We start from the raw sequence: 18,323 nt of genomic DNA on the forward strand, positions 1-18,323 counted from the left end.
ATATATATTTTTTTTTTTATTGAGTTGATTTTGTTAAATCAAACCATTGTCTAAGTGTATCACTAAGAATTGAAGGAATATTATTTAATGATCTAAGAATAACATAATACATGAATGGGAATTCTGACATATAGTTTGTACGTTGAATTTTACCATTGTTGAAAGAAATAGACTAATAAAATTATTATAAAAAAAAAAAAAGATTAGTAATTTATTTTTAATTTTTTTTTTTCTTTTTTTTTTTTTAAAATATAAATTTTAAAAAATAACTTACTTCAAAATCTAAAATACTATTATTATTAACTGGATTATCAATAACAATGAAAACAATGAAAACATTTTTAATAGAAGCTTCACGGAGATATTTCTTTGTAGTTTCTGGATCACGTAAACTCCAACCATCGGAAACAATGAAAACCAATTGCATAGCTGGTTCACCAGAACTTGATTGTTTGTTCATATCCATAATTTGGAGAGTTTTTGAAAGGAAGTTAACCATATTGGTTTTAGTTTGTTGGAATTTAAATTGTGTGATAATTTCAGGACCAGTTTGATCAGAGAAAACTTGATCGAATGAATGAACCAATTGAACATCTTCACCAAATCTAACGATACCTAATTGACCAACTTCAAGACGTGACATTGCTCTTGAAATCATAGTCATAGCTTCCAATGCGAAACCACCACTATGATAGGCAGCCATTGATTCAGTATCATCGATTGCTAATAAAACTTGATATTGTCTCTTATTTGGTTTAGTACGTCTTAACCAGATCTTATCTTTCTTGAATTGGGAGGCAATGTATGGAATAACCTTCTTCATATTGATTCTTTTACCAGATTTGTAATCACCTTGTAATTTAGTTGCCAAAGTTGGTTCAAGGATAAGTCTTAATTGTTCACAAAGATCTTGAGAAAGGTCATTGGTGAGTTGTTCATATTTCTTCCATAACTCAGTACCAATCTCTGGATTACTAGAATTTTCAATTTTGTATTGCTCCAATTCTTGTCTCATTCTATCTAAATCTTCACGAGTTAGTTTCTTTTCTTCGACAGATTCTTCATCATCTTGATCACCATCTTGTTCCATTTCTTGATCATCACCATCATCTAAAACTGCTTTTTCTTTATCAAGATTTGTAAGATTTTCTAATTGTTCCTTTGTGAATTGTTCTTTTTGATTTAAACCATCCAATTCATCATCTTGACCATCTTGTTGATCTTTTTCAAGTTTTTCTTTTTCTTTTTCTTTTTGTTGTTTCAATTGATCTTGTTTCAATTTTGACATTGAAATCTTTTTATTTTCATCAAGTTGTTGTTTAGAATCATCTTGATGTTCAACCTCTTGTTTATGATCAACATCCATATCATCCTCCTCATCGATATCCATTTGATCCTCTTCTTGTTCTGCTTGATCATCTTGGGCTTTATTTTGTGGAATATCTTGTAATTGAGTATCGGTGGCAGCGGCTAAAGCTTGATCGGTTTCTTCATCTTTATCAAGTTTTTCATCATCTTTAATGAATTCATAATCTTGATTTTCATTTTCTTTGGCGTTTGGATCTTGTTTTGGTGCTTTTTCTTTTGGTTCAGATGATTGTTCTTCCTCTTCTTCCTCTTGTTCTTGTTTAAGATTTAAACGTTTCTTCCACTCTTTATTTGCATCACCCATTGATCTATATGGATTTGGATCTACTTGTTTTTGTTTCTTTGGTGGTTGTTGAGCACTTGATTGTGGTGGTGGTTGAGATTTAAGATTTTTAAGAGCACCTGTATCATTTTCGGATGGAGTTGGTTGAGTCATACCACTATCGTCATCAGCATTATCTTGATTGGATTCATCTTTCATCTCTTCATCAGTGTTTGAAACATTTGATTTACTACCAGTTTTATCTTTAACACCCAATGGTTGCTCTGAATCTTTTGGTGTTTCATCTTGTTGTTCATTTGTAGTTAGTGATGTTTGATCCTCTTCTGGTTGTTCTTTCTCTGGTTCGTCACCTTCAGGATTGATTGAATCAACATTTGATGGATCAATTGGTTGATTTTCTTTATCTTCTTTATCTTCATCTTCATCACCATCCTCTTTTTCTTCATCTTCTTTCTCTTCGTCACCATCTTGATCAGATTCCTCCTTTTCATCACCATCCAATTCTTTCTTTTTCTCTTCTTCTTTACTAACATCATCACCATCCATTTCATCCAAAGGATCTTTGAAATCGTCACCACCATCTTGTTGTTCATCATCTTCCTTACCTTCATCTGGATCTTCTAATTCTAAATCCTCAGGAATTTCCATTTGATCATCACCTCTTGGGTCACCATGATTTTCTTCTTTCTCTTGTTCTTGGTTGATAACATCATCCTCATTCTCTTCTTGACCGAAATCATCTTCATCACTTGCACCATCGTCAGCATTTTTATTATCATCTTTACCATCTTCCTCTTCATCATCTTTACCTTCTTCACCCTCTTCATTTTCATCTGGTTTACCATTTTCTTCTTTCTTTTTCTTTTTATCATCTTTCTTATCGTCATCTTTCTTATCGTCATCATTATCATCTTTACCATCTTGTTTGGCCATCATTTCTTCACTATTGGTTTCATCACCTTTACCTTCTTCATCTTGTTCTTCTTCATCTTGAACATCTTGTTCATCCCAAAGTTTTTCATCGACGACATTATCTTCTGGTTTTTCAAGGTCACCCATTTCTTTATCATTTTCTTTCTCATTGTTTGGATCATCTTTCTTATCTTCATCTTTATTTTCATCTTTTTTAATATCGTGCATTTCACCCTCAAAGTCATCTTGCATATCGAAACCTTCATCTTCATCTTTCTCCTCCTTTTCTTCATCTTCATCTTCATCCTTTTCTTCCTTCTTTTGAGTGTTTGTATCTTCGATTTGACCTTGATCTTCAAGTTGATCACTAACATCCTTTTTACCTTTACCTTCACCCATACCAGTACCTTCAACATCATCTTCGAAATTTGATCTACCACCTTCACCACCTTCACCATCATCGCCACCATCGGCAGGTTTACAGAAACCTTTAGAGTAGAGTTGAATGAAAACACCAGTTGAAATGTATTCAAGTTTACAACATGTCTTATGATAAGATAAACTATCAACAATCGATTGATTTACAATTAACATGAATTGAGCTAATAATGGACCCATTTGTTTAATCATTTGTCTATAGATTGATAATGTTGAAACACTACCACCACCATCGACAATGATATTATGAAGTTTAACGAATTGTTCCAATAATTTTGATAATCTTAATGATTGAACTTGATGATCAATAAATTCACTTAATTTTGAAATACTACCATCTTCAATGGTATATTCTCTAACTTTTTCTAATTCTTGATCTAATTCTTCTTGTTCTTTATTATAAGCAATGATTTGATTTGATTGAATTTTCAAATCTTGAATTGAAATTAAAATTTGATCAATTAAAATACCAAATTGATTTGTAAATTCTTTAATATTATTTTGATTTTCAATATCATTATCATTAATTTCATTACCAACTAATTCTTCATATTCTGAATTAAATTTATTAATTAATGAATCAATCTGTGAAAAAAAAAAAAAAATTAGTAAATTATTATTAATTATTATTATTTTTTTTTTTTAATACATTACATTATTAATTAAAATTTGAATTGGTGATTTAATATAATTAATATTTGATAATTTTGATAATAATAATTGATTTAATTTCTCTTTAATTTCTTTAAATTTAGTGAAAATTGAAATGATTAAATTAATTGTTGACCAAGTCATCATTGGATATTGATTATTAAGGAAAGAGAAGAGATTACGTAATTTAGATTGATGTTTATCAATTTCCGATTTAATTGATTCAATGATAATTTGAATCGAACAAATTTCAGGAATAATAGTTGAAATCATACCACCACTAACAGCTGAAGTTGTTTTTCTACAAAGTAATAAGATTTCTTTGATAGCTTGATTGAATTGATTTATTGATTCTCTTTGGATTTCAAACCATTTACTTAACATATTATGATTATTAAATATTTGTTCATCGATTTCACTATTGCTACCACCACTACCACTAATATTTGTAAATAACTCAGTGAATAAAGTTAAATGATTCCAAGAATTAATTGAATCAATTAAATTATTTCTTTGATTAATAATTATTGATAAAAAGTGTTCAACATAACCATTAATTCTTTGAACATGTTTACTTGAGAGATCAGAATTATATTCAATTGATAATTGACGTAATCTATGAACTCTTGAAACGATACGATAATAGTATTGATCGGCTTGATCTAATAATTTAGCACCATTATCAGCGGTAATTTTAGAGAAGGAAGTTGGTAAATAACCTTGATTATCGGAAATGGTTGGTAAATGTCTAACATTGAAAAGATAAGAGATTTGTAATTGTTCTTGTGGATAACGATTGATATGATATGAAAGACCCATCTCGTGGAATTTTGACATTAATTCTTTCAAAGCAAATTCTTTCTCTTGTCTCTTTATTTTTTCATCTGATGATAATTCTTTCAATCTATCAATGATTTCAATTGAAAGATCATTGATGATATCAACACCATCTCTAACAACTTTCCAACTATCGGATTCTAAAAGATTCTCTTTACAAATTTGAATCATTCTCTTTGAAAGTAATGAAAGTTTATTTTGTGCCAATTTTTCATTTTCAATTTGGAATAGTTTCTTTAATAATGGTGATTCAATTTCAATTGGTTTTGAAATTGAATCAATTGATTTTCTATCGATTGAATAATTACTTGGAGAGAATGATAACCAATCATTGAAATTTTCAATTGCTAATGATTTCTTTTGAATTTGTTTTTTGTTAAGTTTTTGATTCTTTTTTAATTTATCTTCTAAAATTGTAGCAGCACCAGAATGTAATACCAATGGTGGAATATCTAATTCATTTTCAATTTGAGTGAAAATATCATGTAATGGTTGAGCTAATACATTCTTATATTTAATGGTTACTTTTGCTAAATTTCTATGAGATACTTCAATATGTTGTTTTAAACGTTCATATTGAGTTAACAATCTATTATCATCCCATCTTGAGAGTCTAATGAATTCTAAAGCTTTATCTTCGATTGGTTTAATTGATTTTGCTAAACGATCTTCAAATCTTGAAATGAAATTCTCGAAATATTTGAAAATATTATAAATAATATCTGAAAGTTTTTGTTTATAATTTGTATTTTTAGAGGTACCAATTAATTTAATTGTTGAATTTAATTGTTTGTAGAAAGATTTCAATAATTCAATACGAGTGAGGAAATCACCTAAACTTGAAGAATAGAGATATTGTTGAAGTGTATGGAAATTCTTTGATAGATTTTCATCCTCCAATTCTGGTGATGATGGTTCATCATTAATTAAATCATAAAGAATGAACCAAGATTTCAATGCTTTTACCTCTGCTTCTTTCTCTTGTGATTGGAAAATTGATGGCCATGATTCAATTTCTAATTTTCTCCAACGTACAATTAATGAAGAAATTTCATTCAAATGATTTTGAATTGATACTGCTTTACTTGCAAATGATTCCCATTCTAAAGATTTACGTAAGAGTAATTCTAAACCAGTTAAAATCTTTGCTAATGGATCAGTTGCTGGATAGGTCATTAAACGATCAATTAATTTAACCATAAGGGTAAGATTTGCTTGTTCAGGATATTCAACCAATAATTCGAATACTCTCTTTCTAAATGAAATTAATGGTTCACGAATAATTCCAATTTCAGAGATATTTGAATCACGATAAATGTTGTAGGTCTTCTTTTGGTGAATTACATCCACGACTTGATTATCACCATCATCATCATTGATACCTTTAGATTTCTTGTAGAGATAAGAACTTGTTTTTAAGAATCTAAACTTTTCATCCAATTTACTATAGGTAATTAATGATGGTGGACGAATTGAGAGTGTTTCTTTAAGATTTGATGCAGATAAAATATGTGAACCCAATGATAATTGATCGAATTCCATATCACCTGATCTTTGATTTAAAATTTTCATTAAAAGGTAACTACTTGAATAAAACAATTGGAATAATTCAGATCTGTCTCTATCACTAAGTGTCCATTGTTGTTGTTCTTTTGGAATTGGAATACCATCTAAATGTTTAAAGATATCCCTATGAATTGAGCATAATTGTAAAATCTCTTCATTATTAATTGATGATTTGAAAAACATTGAACCATCTTCTGATGTTAAAACATTTGATTCATTATTCTCTTTATCTTTGTTTTCTTCATCATTATCATCATCAATTTGATTCTCAACAACATTTGCAACTTCTAAATCTTCAAAATCTTTATAGAAATTTGGGAATGAAGTTAAGAAAACTTTTTCATCCTTTTCTTCCTTAGTTTCCATCTTATGAGTTTGAACTTTATATTTAAATTCTTGGTTCTCTAATTCTTCTTTCTTTCTTTTCTCTTCTTCTTGGAATCTCCATTCTTGAACAAAGATTCTAAATATTGAATCGATAGCTTCTAAATTATCAACATCTAAATAATTTGAATTTGAAAGTTGACTATAAATTTGACAAAGTGATGAACGTAATAATAATCCAATTACTTTAAAGTTTTGTAAACCACCATTACAATTATCTTGATTAGTTCTTTGATTAAATTTCATCATATCTTTAATTGAATCTAATGTTAATTTATCTAATAATATATTATTTGATGTGGTGTTGGTGGTGGTAGTAGCGGTAGTAGTAGTAGAAGTTGTAGTTATTTTAGAATTTATATCAACACTATTAATTCTTGGGAATTGAGTTAATGATAATAAAACTTTTTGAATTTGTTTTGTTATACCCTGATTACCACCTAATTTATTATCTTGAACTTTTTGTTTAAATGAAACTGACATCATTCTTAAACCAGATTTCATTTGATAAACAGCAGTAATAATTGGTACAATAATATCACGATATCTTGAATAGAATTTCTTTTCACAAGATTGAATGAAATGATTTGCTTTCTCTTGCCACATTTGTTCAGTTGATAATATCATTTGATTGTATGATGAATTTGCAGAAGTGTTATTTTCTTGTTGTTGTTGATTATCACCTCCTTCTGATTCAACTTCTAAATTAAATTCATTTTTAACTTGAGATAAATCTAATTTTGAAATTAAGTCAATGATTTTTTCAATATTTGAAAAATGATTTGAAAATTGTGAAACATCACGATATAACTCTTCAAATTGTGATGGAATTGGACGAAGTGTAATCTTTTTAGAATCTAATGCTAATTTCTGATCGATTGATTGTTTCTTTTGTACCAATTCATCAATTACTAAACTTGTACCATCTTTACCAGTATATTGTTTTTCAATAATTGTTCTAATTTCAATTTCATCTTGTAATTGTTTTGAATGTTCTTTAGAGTATTGTAAAATAACATCATACTTTTGAGTTGGATCGATTGAACCTGATGGAACAAACATAATTAATCTAAATGTATTCAATAATAATTGAAGTCTACCAAATGTTGATTGTAATTTTAATTCATCTTTATATAATACTTTATCATCTAAACATAATAAAATATCAAGACATGGTAATAAAAGTTGTTTTGATTTTTCATTAAATGATTTATCATTTGATTGAATTATTAATTCTTTAATATTTTCAATTAATTCATCAAAACCTATATCTAATATTTCCAAGGATGACGATGATGATAATAAATGTTCACCAATTAAAGCAACATTTGACAAAAGTTGATGTTTTTTATGTTCATCATTATTAAATGATTTATAGAAACTTGTAATTGTTGATAATAATAAAGCTATTGTTTGTTTAATTTGATATTCAAAAGATTCAATATTTGAAACATTTGAAGAACCATCAGCACTTGTTAAATGTTGAATGATTTGATTCAATTGTTCAATCTTGACTGGTACATCAGCAATACTAACATATTCCCAATCACATGTAAGATAGAAAGAGAATACAGTTTGAATATTTTGGAATAAACGTGGTGGACCATATCCAAATCTAATTGAATCATAAATATTAACTTTACTACTACCATTATCGAGTGAAGCTGCGGCATCATTCTTTGATAATCTATATTTGTATTGTGGTAATGAATATTTACCAACATGTGAAATATCATTGAATGCATTATTCCATTGACTTGAATTATAAACATAAAGAATTGAATGAATAACTGATTGGAGTTCAATTATACCAATAGAAGCTTGTTCTTGCTCTTGTCCTTGTTCATCTTTTTCTTGGTTAGTTGTAACTTTTTCTAAATAATTATCAATCATCCAAATTAATTTTTGATAAAATGCTAAATGATATAATGATCTTGGTATAGTTGATGATTTATATTTGTTTACGATATATTTTAATTCATCAATTATTGATTCAAATATGGTAATGATTGATTGATTCATTTTACCATTTTCAATATCCATATGTTGTAACATTAATAATTTAACCAATTCAGAGATTACAAAAGTTTCTTTCAAATGAAGTGAATGATCAATTAATGGAGAGATTGAAATGACTTGATGTTTAATTGATAATGGATCGAAATGAATTGATGTTGCATCACTAATCATAGAGTCATTTGAAATATCACTATTATCAAAATTTGTTGAAACTGGATTAAATGTTGAATTTAATTCAAATTGTTTTTGTTTTTCAATTAATTGTTTTAATTTATCGGATAAAGTTTGTGGTACCAATTCTAAGTTTGTAAGGAATTCACTAACACGATCCAACTCTTGTTGTTGTTGTTCTTGATTTTGATTATCAGAATTTAATTGATAATTTGCCCAATATAAAGTTGAAATTGCTTCAATTAAAGTTTTCTTCCAATCTTCATCGATTGCATAACTAGAATGTTTAATTGGTGATTCATTCTTGTTGAAATTGTATTGAACCTTTTCAAGAATACTAAGGAATTGACTATCCAATTGAACCAAATGATTTGATTTCATTACCATTGGATAACCACCAACTTTCCATAAACGATTATTTGAATTATCATTATTATATTGATTTAATCCACTTGAGATCTTATCAATTAAAACTTGTAAACCAGTATTAATTAATAATGGTGATTCTGATTTTGATGTTAATGTTGTTAACTTATTAATCTCTTTATAAATCCATCTCCAACGAATTATAAATTCACCCAAATTAAATTGATTTGATGGTAAATTAAATGTTGAATTCCAGAAATTATTTTTTAATAAAATTAATTGATTAATAATTTGAATAGTTGAAAAAGTTGATTGTTGTTGCTCTGATGATGATAATTGAATTAACCATTGATCAATTTGTTCATCTAATGATTTGAAAAGACGATAAATCATTGAAATAATATCTTGATGTGGTAATAAATCTTTACTCATCATTTTCTTTGTATAAGCTAATGATAATAAAATTACAGGTATTGATTTAATTGATTTAACTGAAAGTTGTTGACTTGCATTACCTTGTTGAACTTGTTTTAAGAATTTATTATATTCTTTCTCTTGTTTTGAACTTTGAATGAATAATGATAATAAAGATTTAATAATTTCCATATCATTTAATAAAACTTGATTAAATAAATCTTTAATTGGAATCATTGATTCAGAGCCGCCTGCTTCTTTAGTAATATAATTATCAACTTTTTCTTTAATTAATAAAAATAATGAATCATTATTTTTCCATTGATGACCTTGATAAATTAATAATTGTTTTGAATCAATGAATGATAAATTAATCATTGATAGTAATTGTTCTAATCTTTTTTCAAAATCTTTATAACATGTATGATTGAATAATTGTTTCATACATGATATTAATGTTGTTAATAATTGATTAATTGGTGAATCTTTTTCATTTTGATCCTTTAATGAATTTAAATATAAAACATAATTTTCATATTGTGATGAATTAATATTTTCAATTAGGAATTTTGCTGAAATCTTATAATTTGATTCATCTTGTTGTTGTTGTTGTGATGATGATGATGAAGATGATGATAAAGAATTCATTAATCTCTTTAAATAATATTCAAAGAATTGATAATTCATTTTCATTGTTGTTGAAATTGAATCAGTAACATAATCTTTACCTTTGATAAAGTGTGGATATATACCTAAAACTGTTTGATCTTCACATAGGATTGATTTGATTGCAGATTCATTGAAAATTGAATTAAAGATATTTGTAACCAATTGACGTTGAGTTAAATGTCTACGTGGACGAATGTAAATTTGTTCCATTGAATTACGAATTGAATTTAATAGTGAAAAACCTCTTTGTAATTGATCAAGTATTAATTTACCCCAATATAATAATTGTGAGAGTGTACATGGATTTTCAATTGTTGATGAAAGTTGAGTGAAAATTTGATTATGGAAATCAATCATTGTACGAGTTAAACTTTCCAATGGAATACCTAATGCAGTTAACAATTGTTGATTATCAAAATTATTTGATGGAGTTTCCATCAATGATAATTGGTCGGCTGCCATATAAATTTCAATACCACGATTTCTCATAGCACGTGAAATCTCACCTTTTTTATCATCCATAGTTAAAAAGATACGGAAATTTGGATGTGGTTTAACAACTTTAACTTGACCATCAACCATACCACGTTCGTTTAACATTAAAACACCGTCTTGTTCCAATAATGGATTCAAACGATCCAATACTGTTGGATTACAGAAATTAACATTATCAATTAATATCCATGCACCAGTTTCCAATGCTTTAATTAATAAACCATCAATCCATTCAAAACAACCTGTAACACTTTCTTTTTCAATTGATTTAATACGTTGAATTTGTTGTCTAACATCTTGAATTCTATTTAAATGCTCTTGATTATTATCTAAATTAAATTGAATTGATAATTTCTCCAATGCATCAACAATTGTTGATAAAAGATCCAATTGTTCAATTGTAATTAAACCAACACCACCACTACCAATGGTTGCACCATCTTGTTGAATTTGTTGTTGAGTTTGTTGAGTTTGTTTTTTAAATAAATTCCAAACTTGATGAATATCTTGAATTGATGAAATACAAGTTTTCATTAAATTATCATCATTTGAGTTAAAGTAAGTCATAATATGAGATGATACAATTGTGATTAATGATGATACTGATGATATGATACGTTTTTGATAACGTACTAAATCAATTTGTTCAAAACCACCTAAAATCTCTGTTGTATCAACTGATGAATTCATAGAGAATTCATAGAGTGTATTACCAGTTAATTGAGCTAATAAACGAATGGATGAAGTTTTTGAAGTTGATGTTGGACCAATTAAAATACTCATCCAATTCATTTCAATACATTTCATAATATTCTCTAATGGATTTAATAAACGTTGAAGTAATTGAATATTTGATGAATTATCTAGTACACTACTATCAAATGATGATGCACCACCATTTTGGACTCTTGGTAAAATTGATGAACCAATTTGTAAATATTCTGGTGAAATTGAGTAATGTGGTTGTTTATCGTAATTACAAATTGTTGGCATCATATCAATAGATTGATCATTTTCATCACCACTGGTGGTGAAAACTCTTTTAAAAATTGTTAAAACATGTTCACGATCTTGAAGTGTTCTCATTCTTTGAAGATAGATTAAGTCAATGAATCTGGCAGGATTTGAAATTGATGTTGGATCTTTAACTATTAAATCACACCATCTAAAAGTATCACGAAGATTGAATTCCCATGGTGCACCTTTACGTGCAAATTTATGTTCAATCATTGATTCTTTAAACATTTGATGATTAAATTCAATCATACGTTCAATGGTTTTTGATGGTATAGTTGGATACATTGCTGTACTGATGAATAGAAGATCTTGTTGATTCAATTGGTCAATGAATACTTGAGTGAAACGATTAAGGAATGACTTTGGTAACCCTTTACGACCACCACCTTGATGAAGTGGATTTTGGCAAGCGAAAACACGGAAATTTGGATGACATGCAAATGTTTTACCCAATTCTGGAATGTAAACTTCTGAACGATGATCTAAACAAGAATTTAAACCCTCCAAAACGGTTTGTGATGCAAGATTTAATTCATCCAATAATACCCAACTACCATTACGTAATGCCTCTAAGAAAACACCATCTCTCCATTCAAATTGACCACCTGTACCACCTTCAACTGGTAAATCACTACCTAAAAGATCCATAATATCAGTTTGCTCTGAAAGATTAATACGAACGATTTGATTTCCCGATGCATTTGCAATAGCTGTAATCAATGAAGTTTTACCAACACCTGGTGAACCTTCCACTAAAATAGCACGTGGTAATTGCATACCTCTAAGAACACGTTGTGCATTCTTACTAGTTGTTGGTGCTGATAAACTAAATTGAATCTTTGGTACATTTGATTCACGTACTGGAATATAAAATGGATGAATACCAAATCTATTCTCTTCTTTAATAATATTAGCAATTGATGATGACAATGATGATGATGATGATGATGTTGATAATAATTCTGTTTGTAATTTTAATTTCTCATCTTGTGATTCAATTTGATCAATTAAACGAATTAAACATGCCTCACGTAATTTTAAACCTTCACTTTCAGATGAAGAATTTGAACCCATACCAAAACCATCTAATAATACTAAACAAGCACCATGAATATAAGATTCATTTGGTGAGAGTAATTGTTTATCCATACATAAATTCATAAAACTAATCCAAGATAGAATATCACGTAAACTAATTACACGTTTATTCTTTTGAATCATTAATAGATATTCGATAAAGTTTAACATTAAACTACCTTTACCCTTTAATTGAGGACTTGTGAATCTTTCTTCAATAATTTGTAATAAATCTTGATGACTACTAATTGCAGGTACCCAAATCTCAGTGAAACGATTTCTCATAGCTGGTGAAAGTTCTTTCTTACCAAAATCACCACCTGGATTCATTGTTGCTAAAATTCTAAACTCTTTATGACCTCTTAATTCTTCGATTTCGACACCACCTTTTTCAGCCAATACTAATAATCTACTTGGTTCTAAAACTGAATTTAATCTTTCTAAAACTGCATCCTCTGCTAATGAAATTTCATCAATTAAGAAATAATCACCTTGCTTCATTGCTTCAACCAATGGGCCATCAACCCAATTAAATAATGAACAATAGGAACTATAAGTTTTATCGATTTCAATAGCTAATTGTTTCAATTGTTCAGTTAATAATGATGAATTTGAAACTTGTTTCCATGACTCAACAATTAATCTCTCCATAATCTCTTTAATTGGTAATTCATCGATGTTGTTATTCTCTTGTTCAAGTTTATATAGATTTAATTGAGATAATTGATTAAAATATTGTTTAACTAATGAATATAATTTTGATAAAACTTGATCACGACCTCTAACTGGACGCAAACCACCAATGAAATCAGCAGTTTCAGTATGTTGATGACAATTGAGTATATGAAGTTTTTGTTTATTTAAAATTGAATATAATTGACAAATTGTAGTTTTAGAACAACCAGTTTCACCAACTAATAAAATTGGTTCTTTATGTTCCAAACATTTACCAACCAAACTAAACAAACGTTTCATTGATCTTGTCCAAACGATTTTCTCTAAATGATTTGATTTTGATAATTCTGAATCATTCTCACTTAATAATTGTAAAAGTTTTAAAAACTCTGGTTTATCATCACATGAATAGATAGATTCGATATCTAATTTAATCTTTAAATGTTTTTCAATCACTTGTTTAATTATTAATTTCTCTTCATCTTTTCTTAAACGTTCAGCCAAGAGTTGGTAACCTGCAATACCCAATTCTTCATAGGATGAAGGTTGACGTTCTGCCCAACGGAACAAATCACGGAATGTGATTGCACCATGTTTACCTGCGAAAACTTGGTTACTACCTTGTCTATTCAATTGAAGTTCTTTCATAATTAATACTAATTTCTTGCAATAGGATGGTGGTAATGCGCAACGTTTACAAAGAATCTCTTCAAGTTCATCCTCTGGAATATCGTCTACGTGTAATTCTAAGAAACGATTTCTAAAAGCACGTGATAACACTTTTCTACCACCATAAAGACCTGGTGGATTTTGAGTTGCGAATAACATAAAGTGTGGATGTGGTCTAACGACTTCTTGAGTCTCTGGAATGAAAAGCTCTCTATTGTCATCCAATAGACGATTTAATGCCTCCAATACTTCAGATGGTGCTAAATTCAACTCGTCCAATACTACCCAATAACCTTTACGTACTGCTTCCACTAAAATACCCTCTTGGAATACAAGTTTACCCTTATCATCACTTATATATTGACCAAGATATTCTTGAAGATCGGTATGTTCATGATTATTGATACGAATGAATCTATGACCAGTTCTAATTGCTAAATATTCAACCATTGAAGTTTTACCACTACTAGTTGGACCTTGTAAAAGTATTGGATGTTTACGTGATACCAATACTCTTGCAATATTTGAAAGATTAGATTTAATACTTGGTGTTAAAATATAATGAGTTGGTATAATTGGTTTCTCATTACCACATTCAATCCAAAACTGTTCAATTTTTACATAACTCTCTTCTGCGTTATTATTATTATTATTTGTTGTTGATGTTGGTGGTGGTCTATTTAATGGTTGATTATAAAGTTTAACTTCACCTTTTTTTATATATTGTTTAATTAATTGTTCCATCATTGGATAAGATGATTTATTTAATTGAGTAAGGAAACTCATACTTATACCTTCGAAAAGTGCACGTTGGAAACCAAATGATTTTGTAACATGTTTTGTATAATTCAATGCACGACTAAGTGTACGTAATGAAAAGATTGGTTTTTGATTTGACCCATCCAACATCTTATTTTGAGCGTCTTGTTTAGTTTTTAAATAAAATTCAACGATATCTTCAATTGGTGGATTTGGTACTAAATTTGATAAAACTGTTTTCACTACTAAACATAAATCACCCCTATTATCCAAATCATCGACATAGTACTCTGTGAATCTATTACGAATACCAGGTGGAAGATCCTTTTTACCAATATCAGTTGGAGGATTCATACATGCGAAAACCTTAAAATTTGGATGTCTTTCAACTGGTTCAACTTCACCTTTCTCTGTTAAAGTAATTGAACCACCATCGAATAAACCACTTAAACTCTCTAAAGTTTCTGAAGTTGCTAAATTCATTTCATCTAATAATACCCAATAACCTTTACGAATACAATTTACTAATGAACCTTCAACAAAACTAAATGCAAAATTATTTTTTGATTTTTCAAATTGAATTGTTAATTTCTTTATATCATTTGATAATTTTATCCATTTTTCTTTAACTTCACTTCTAATTGTACGTTTCTTATTATTATTATTATTATTATTATTATTATTATTATTATTATTATTATTATTATTTTCTTTTGTATTATTTGTTGTTGTTTGATCATCTTTTAAAACTTTATTTTCAACTAATTTAATTGCTTTATTTAATAAAGCAATGAATTGTTTCCAATTTTTAGAGATGAAAGCTTTATCAATTTTCTCTAAGAAATCAGTATTATTTGATTCAGAGAAAGTCTTTTTAAACATTGAATCGAATCTATTCTTTAGAGGTAAACAAAGTAAACGCATTTCTACTGGTTTAAAACCACCAATTAAATCTGAACTATCTGATTGTTGATTAAGATTCAATACTACCAACTTTTGATTTAATTGGTCGGCAATGTATTGAACTACCGATGTTTTACCAGTACCAGTTTCACCAACTAATAAAATTGGTTCATTAAATTGAATTGAGATTGAGATCTTTTCCATTAATCTCAATGAATTCATTGTGTGTGCAAAAACATTACCATGTTTAGTTACACCGGAATCTTGTTGACTTTGTTCAGTTGTGAATCTTGTATGTTTTTTACCATTTGAAATTTGAATTGAATCAGATTTCTCTAATGATTTTAATTTTGCACGACCTGTTGAAACTGATTCTTGGGTGATTATAATAGATGGTTTATAAAGTTCAACATAGTAATTGATACGATCACCAGTTAATTCCCAAACTCTACCAATAACTTGAGTCAATTGTTTTCTTAAATTCTTTTTACTAATCATTGAACAAAAACAATCTAAAGCTTCAACAAAAACAATCTCTTGCATTGTTGATGTTATAATTTGTTGTGAAACATTTGTTAAATGTAATCTTTGATTACAACGTCTAATCCACTTTATTAAATCTCTTGATGATATAAATCTACTTGATGGTATTATAAATTTCTCATTACTATTATTATTATTATTATTATCTGTATTATTATTGTTGTTTATATTATTTACATTTGCAGTATTTGCAATATTTGCAATACCAGCAACTTCATCAGTTGGTGATATTGAGATTGATTGATTTGAAATTACACGTAATAATAAATTAAAAGTTTCAATGAATTTTGAAATCATAACTGTTAATTGTGGGAATAGAGTTAATAAAACTTGTTTCATTTCAGTTGGTGATAAAGCTTCAATTACAACTCTAGTCCAAAGATGTGAGAGAATATTTGCATTTTGATCACGACTATGCGATCCAAACAAAGTTTGTGTTGCAAATAATTGGAAACCATTGGATGCTTCAATCACTTCGCCACGACCTGGTATGAATAAAGTTCTATTCTCTAATAATGGTATTAACACTGACAACACTTCAATTGGTGCTAAATCAATATCCTCAATTAAAATCCATCTACCTTCTTGAACGGCTTGTGTGAGTGCACCAGCTTGCCATTTAAATTCACCCGGTGTATCAGAGGTGATATAAGTACCTAACAATACCTTTGAATCGGTTTGATCACCTAAATGAATTCTAATTATATTATCATTACCAGTGATTCTTGATAATTCTTCAATCATTGTTGTCTTACCAGAACCTGTAACACCCTCAATTAAAATTGGTTTACCTAAACCAACTGCAATTGCCAATGAATTTAAATTTTGTGATACAGTATTTGTATAAACTAATTTTTGTACTTGTTCATCTTCCCCTTCTCCCTCTTGTTGTTGTTCTCCTCCTTTTTTTGATTTTACACTTGAACCATGTCCAATTTGTTCAAACTTTTTAAATAATAAAATACCACAAACATCAACAATTGATTTATGTAAATCTTGTTTTTGTATAAAAATATTTGGATATTTATTAATTAATTCTTCATCTTCTTTTTCTTCTTCTTGATTATTATTTATATTTTCTTTTTTATTGTTATTGTTATTATTATTATTTAAAAATAATTTTGATGATTCTAAATTTAATAATTCAGACTCAATTTGAATAATTTGATTATGGTATTGTTTAAATAATGGTTTAATTTGAGTGATTTGATGATCAGGTACATTTAATACCATTGACATTGATTTAATGACATACCATGTTATACGTTGACTTTTAATCTCTAATAATGAGAATAATGGTGTCCAATCCCATAATGATGAGAATAAACTTTTATTAAATGATAATAATCTAAAACAACTTTGAACTAATCCTAACCATCTCTCTTCTTTTTCTTCAGTAAAGTTTTTACATTGATTTATACTATCAAAAATATTTATACTATTATTACTATTTTGGTGTTTTTTATAAAATTCAATTACAAGACTAAATAATAATAAATAAATAATAAATAATAATAAAAAAAAAAAAAAAAAAAAGAGGGTTAGAATATAATGAAATTTTTTTTTTTTTTTTTTTTTTTTTTTAAAAAAAAAAAATGAATTACCTTTGTAATTGTGGGGTTGTTGGTAAAAGTTGGGAAAAAATTAATGTTATATTCTCAATTTCGGGAATATTGAAGGCATTTGTTTTTGTTTGTTGTTAAATTGATTTTTTCTTTTTTAAAAAAAATGATTGTAATGATGGTGATAATGATGATGAAATTTTACTACCATTTTGAATATATCTTGAAACCAAATCAACTAATAATGGGCTAAATATATTTGAGATTAAGGAGGGATATTCTGGTTTACTCATTAATAAATTTGAAATCTCTTCAACAATGAATAATTTATCTTGTGATGTAAATTCATTTTCTTTTTTTTTGAAAATTTGTTCAAAACTTTTGAAATCTTGAATAATTGTTGATGATGAGGATTCATTTTTGATTTTTGTTAATTCTAATTCTAAGGCTTTAATAGCTTTAAATATGTTAAATTTAAATTTATACATTTTTTTTATTTGTTTTAATTTTACGCTTAAAATTTTTTACGGTTTTTTTTTTATTTT

At 27.8% G+C, this 18,323-nt stretch overlaps 1 protein-coding gene across 1 annotated transcript; it reads right to left on the reverse strand.

Moving 5' to 3' along the window:
- Positions 1-16: 16 nt before the first annotated feature.
- Positions 17-18,266, reverse strand: mdn1 (type A von Willebrand factor domain-containing protein; the record flags this gene model as incomplete). The annotated part of the gene is made up of 4 exons (XM_002649131.1): positions 17-172; positions 275-3,586; positions 3,656-17,607; positions 17,984-18,266. The coding sequence occupies 4 exons, from the start codon at positions 18,264-18,266 to the stop codon at positions 17-19; spliced, it is 17,703 nt and encodes a 5,900-aa protein (XP_002649177.1).
- Between the last annotated feature and the right edge of the window lie 57 nt (positions 18,267-18,323).

Source organism: Dictyostelium discoideum, assembly GCF_000004695.1.
Source record: "Dictyostelium discoideum AX4 chromosome 2 chromosome, whole genome shotgun sequence".
Lineage (NCBI taxonomy): Eukaryota > Evosea > Eumycetozoa > Dictyosteliales > Dictyosteliaceae > Dictyostelium > Dictyostelium discoideum.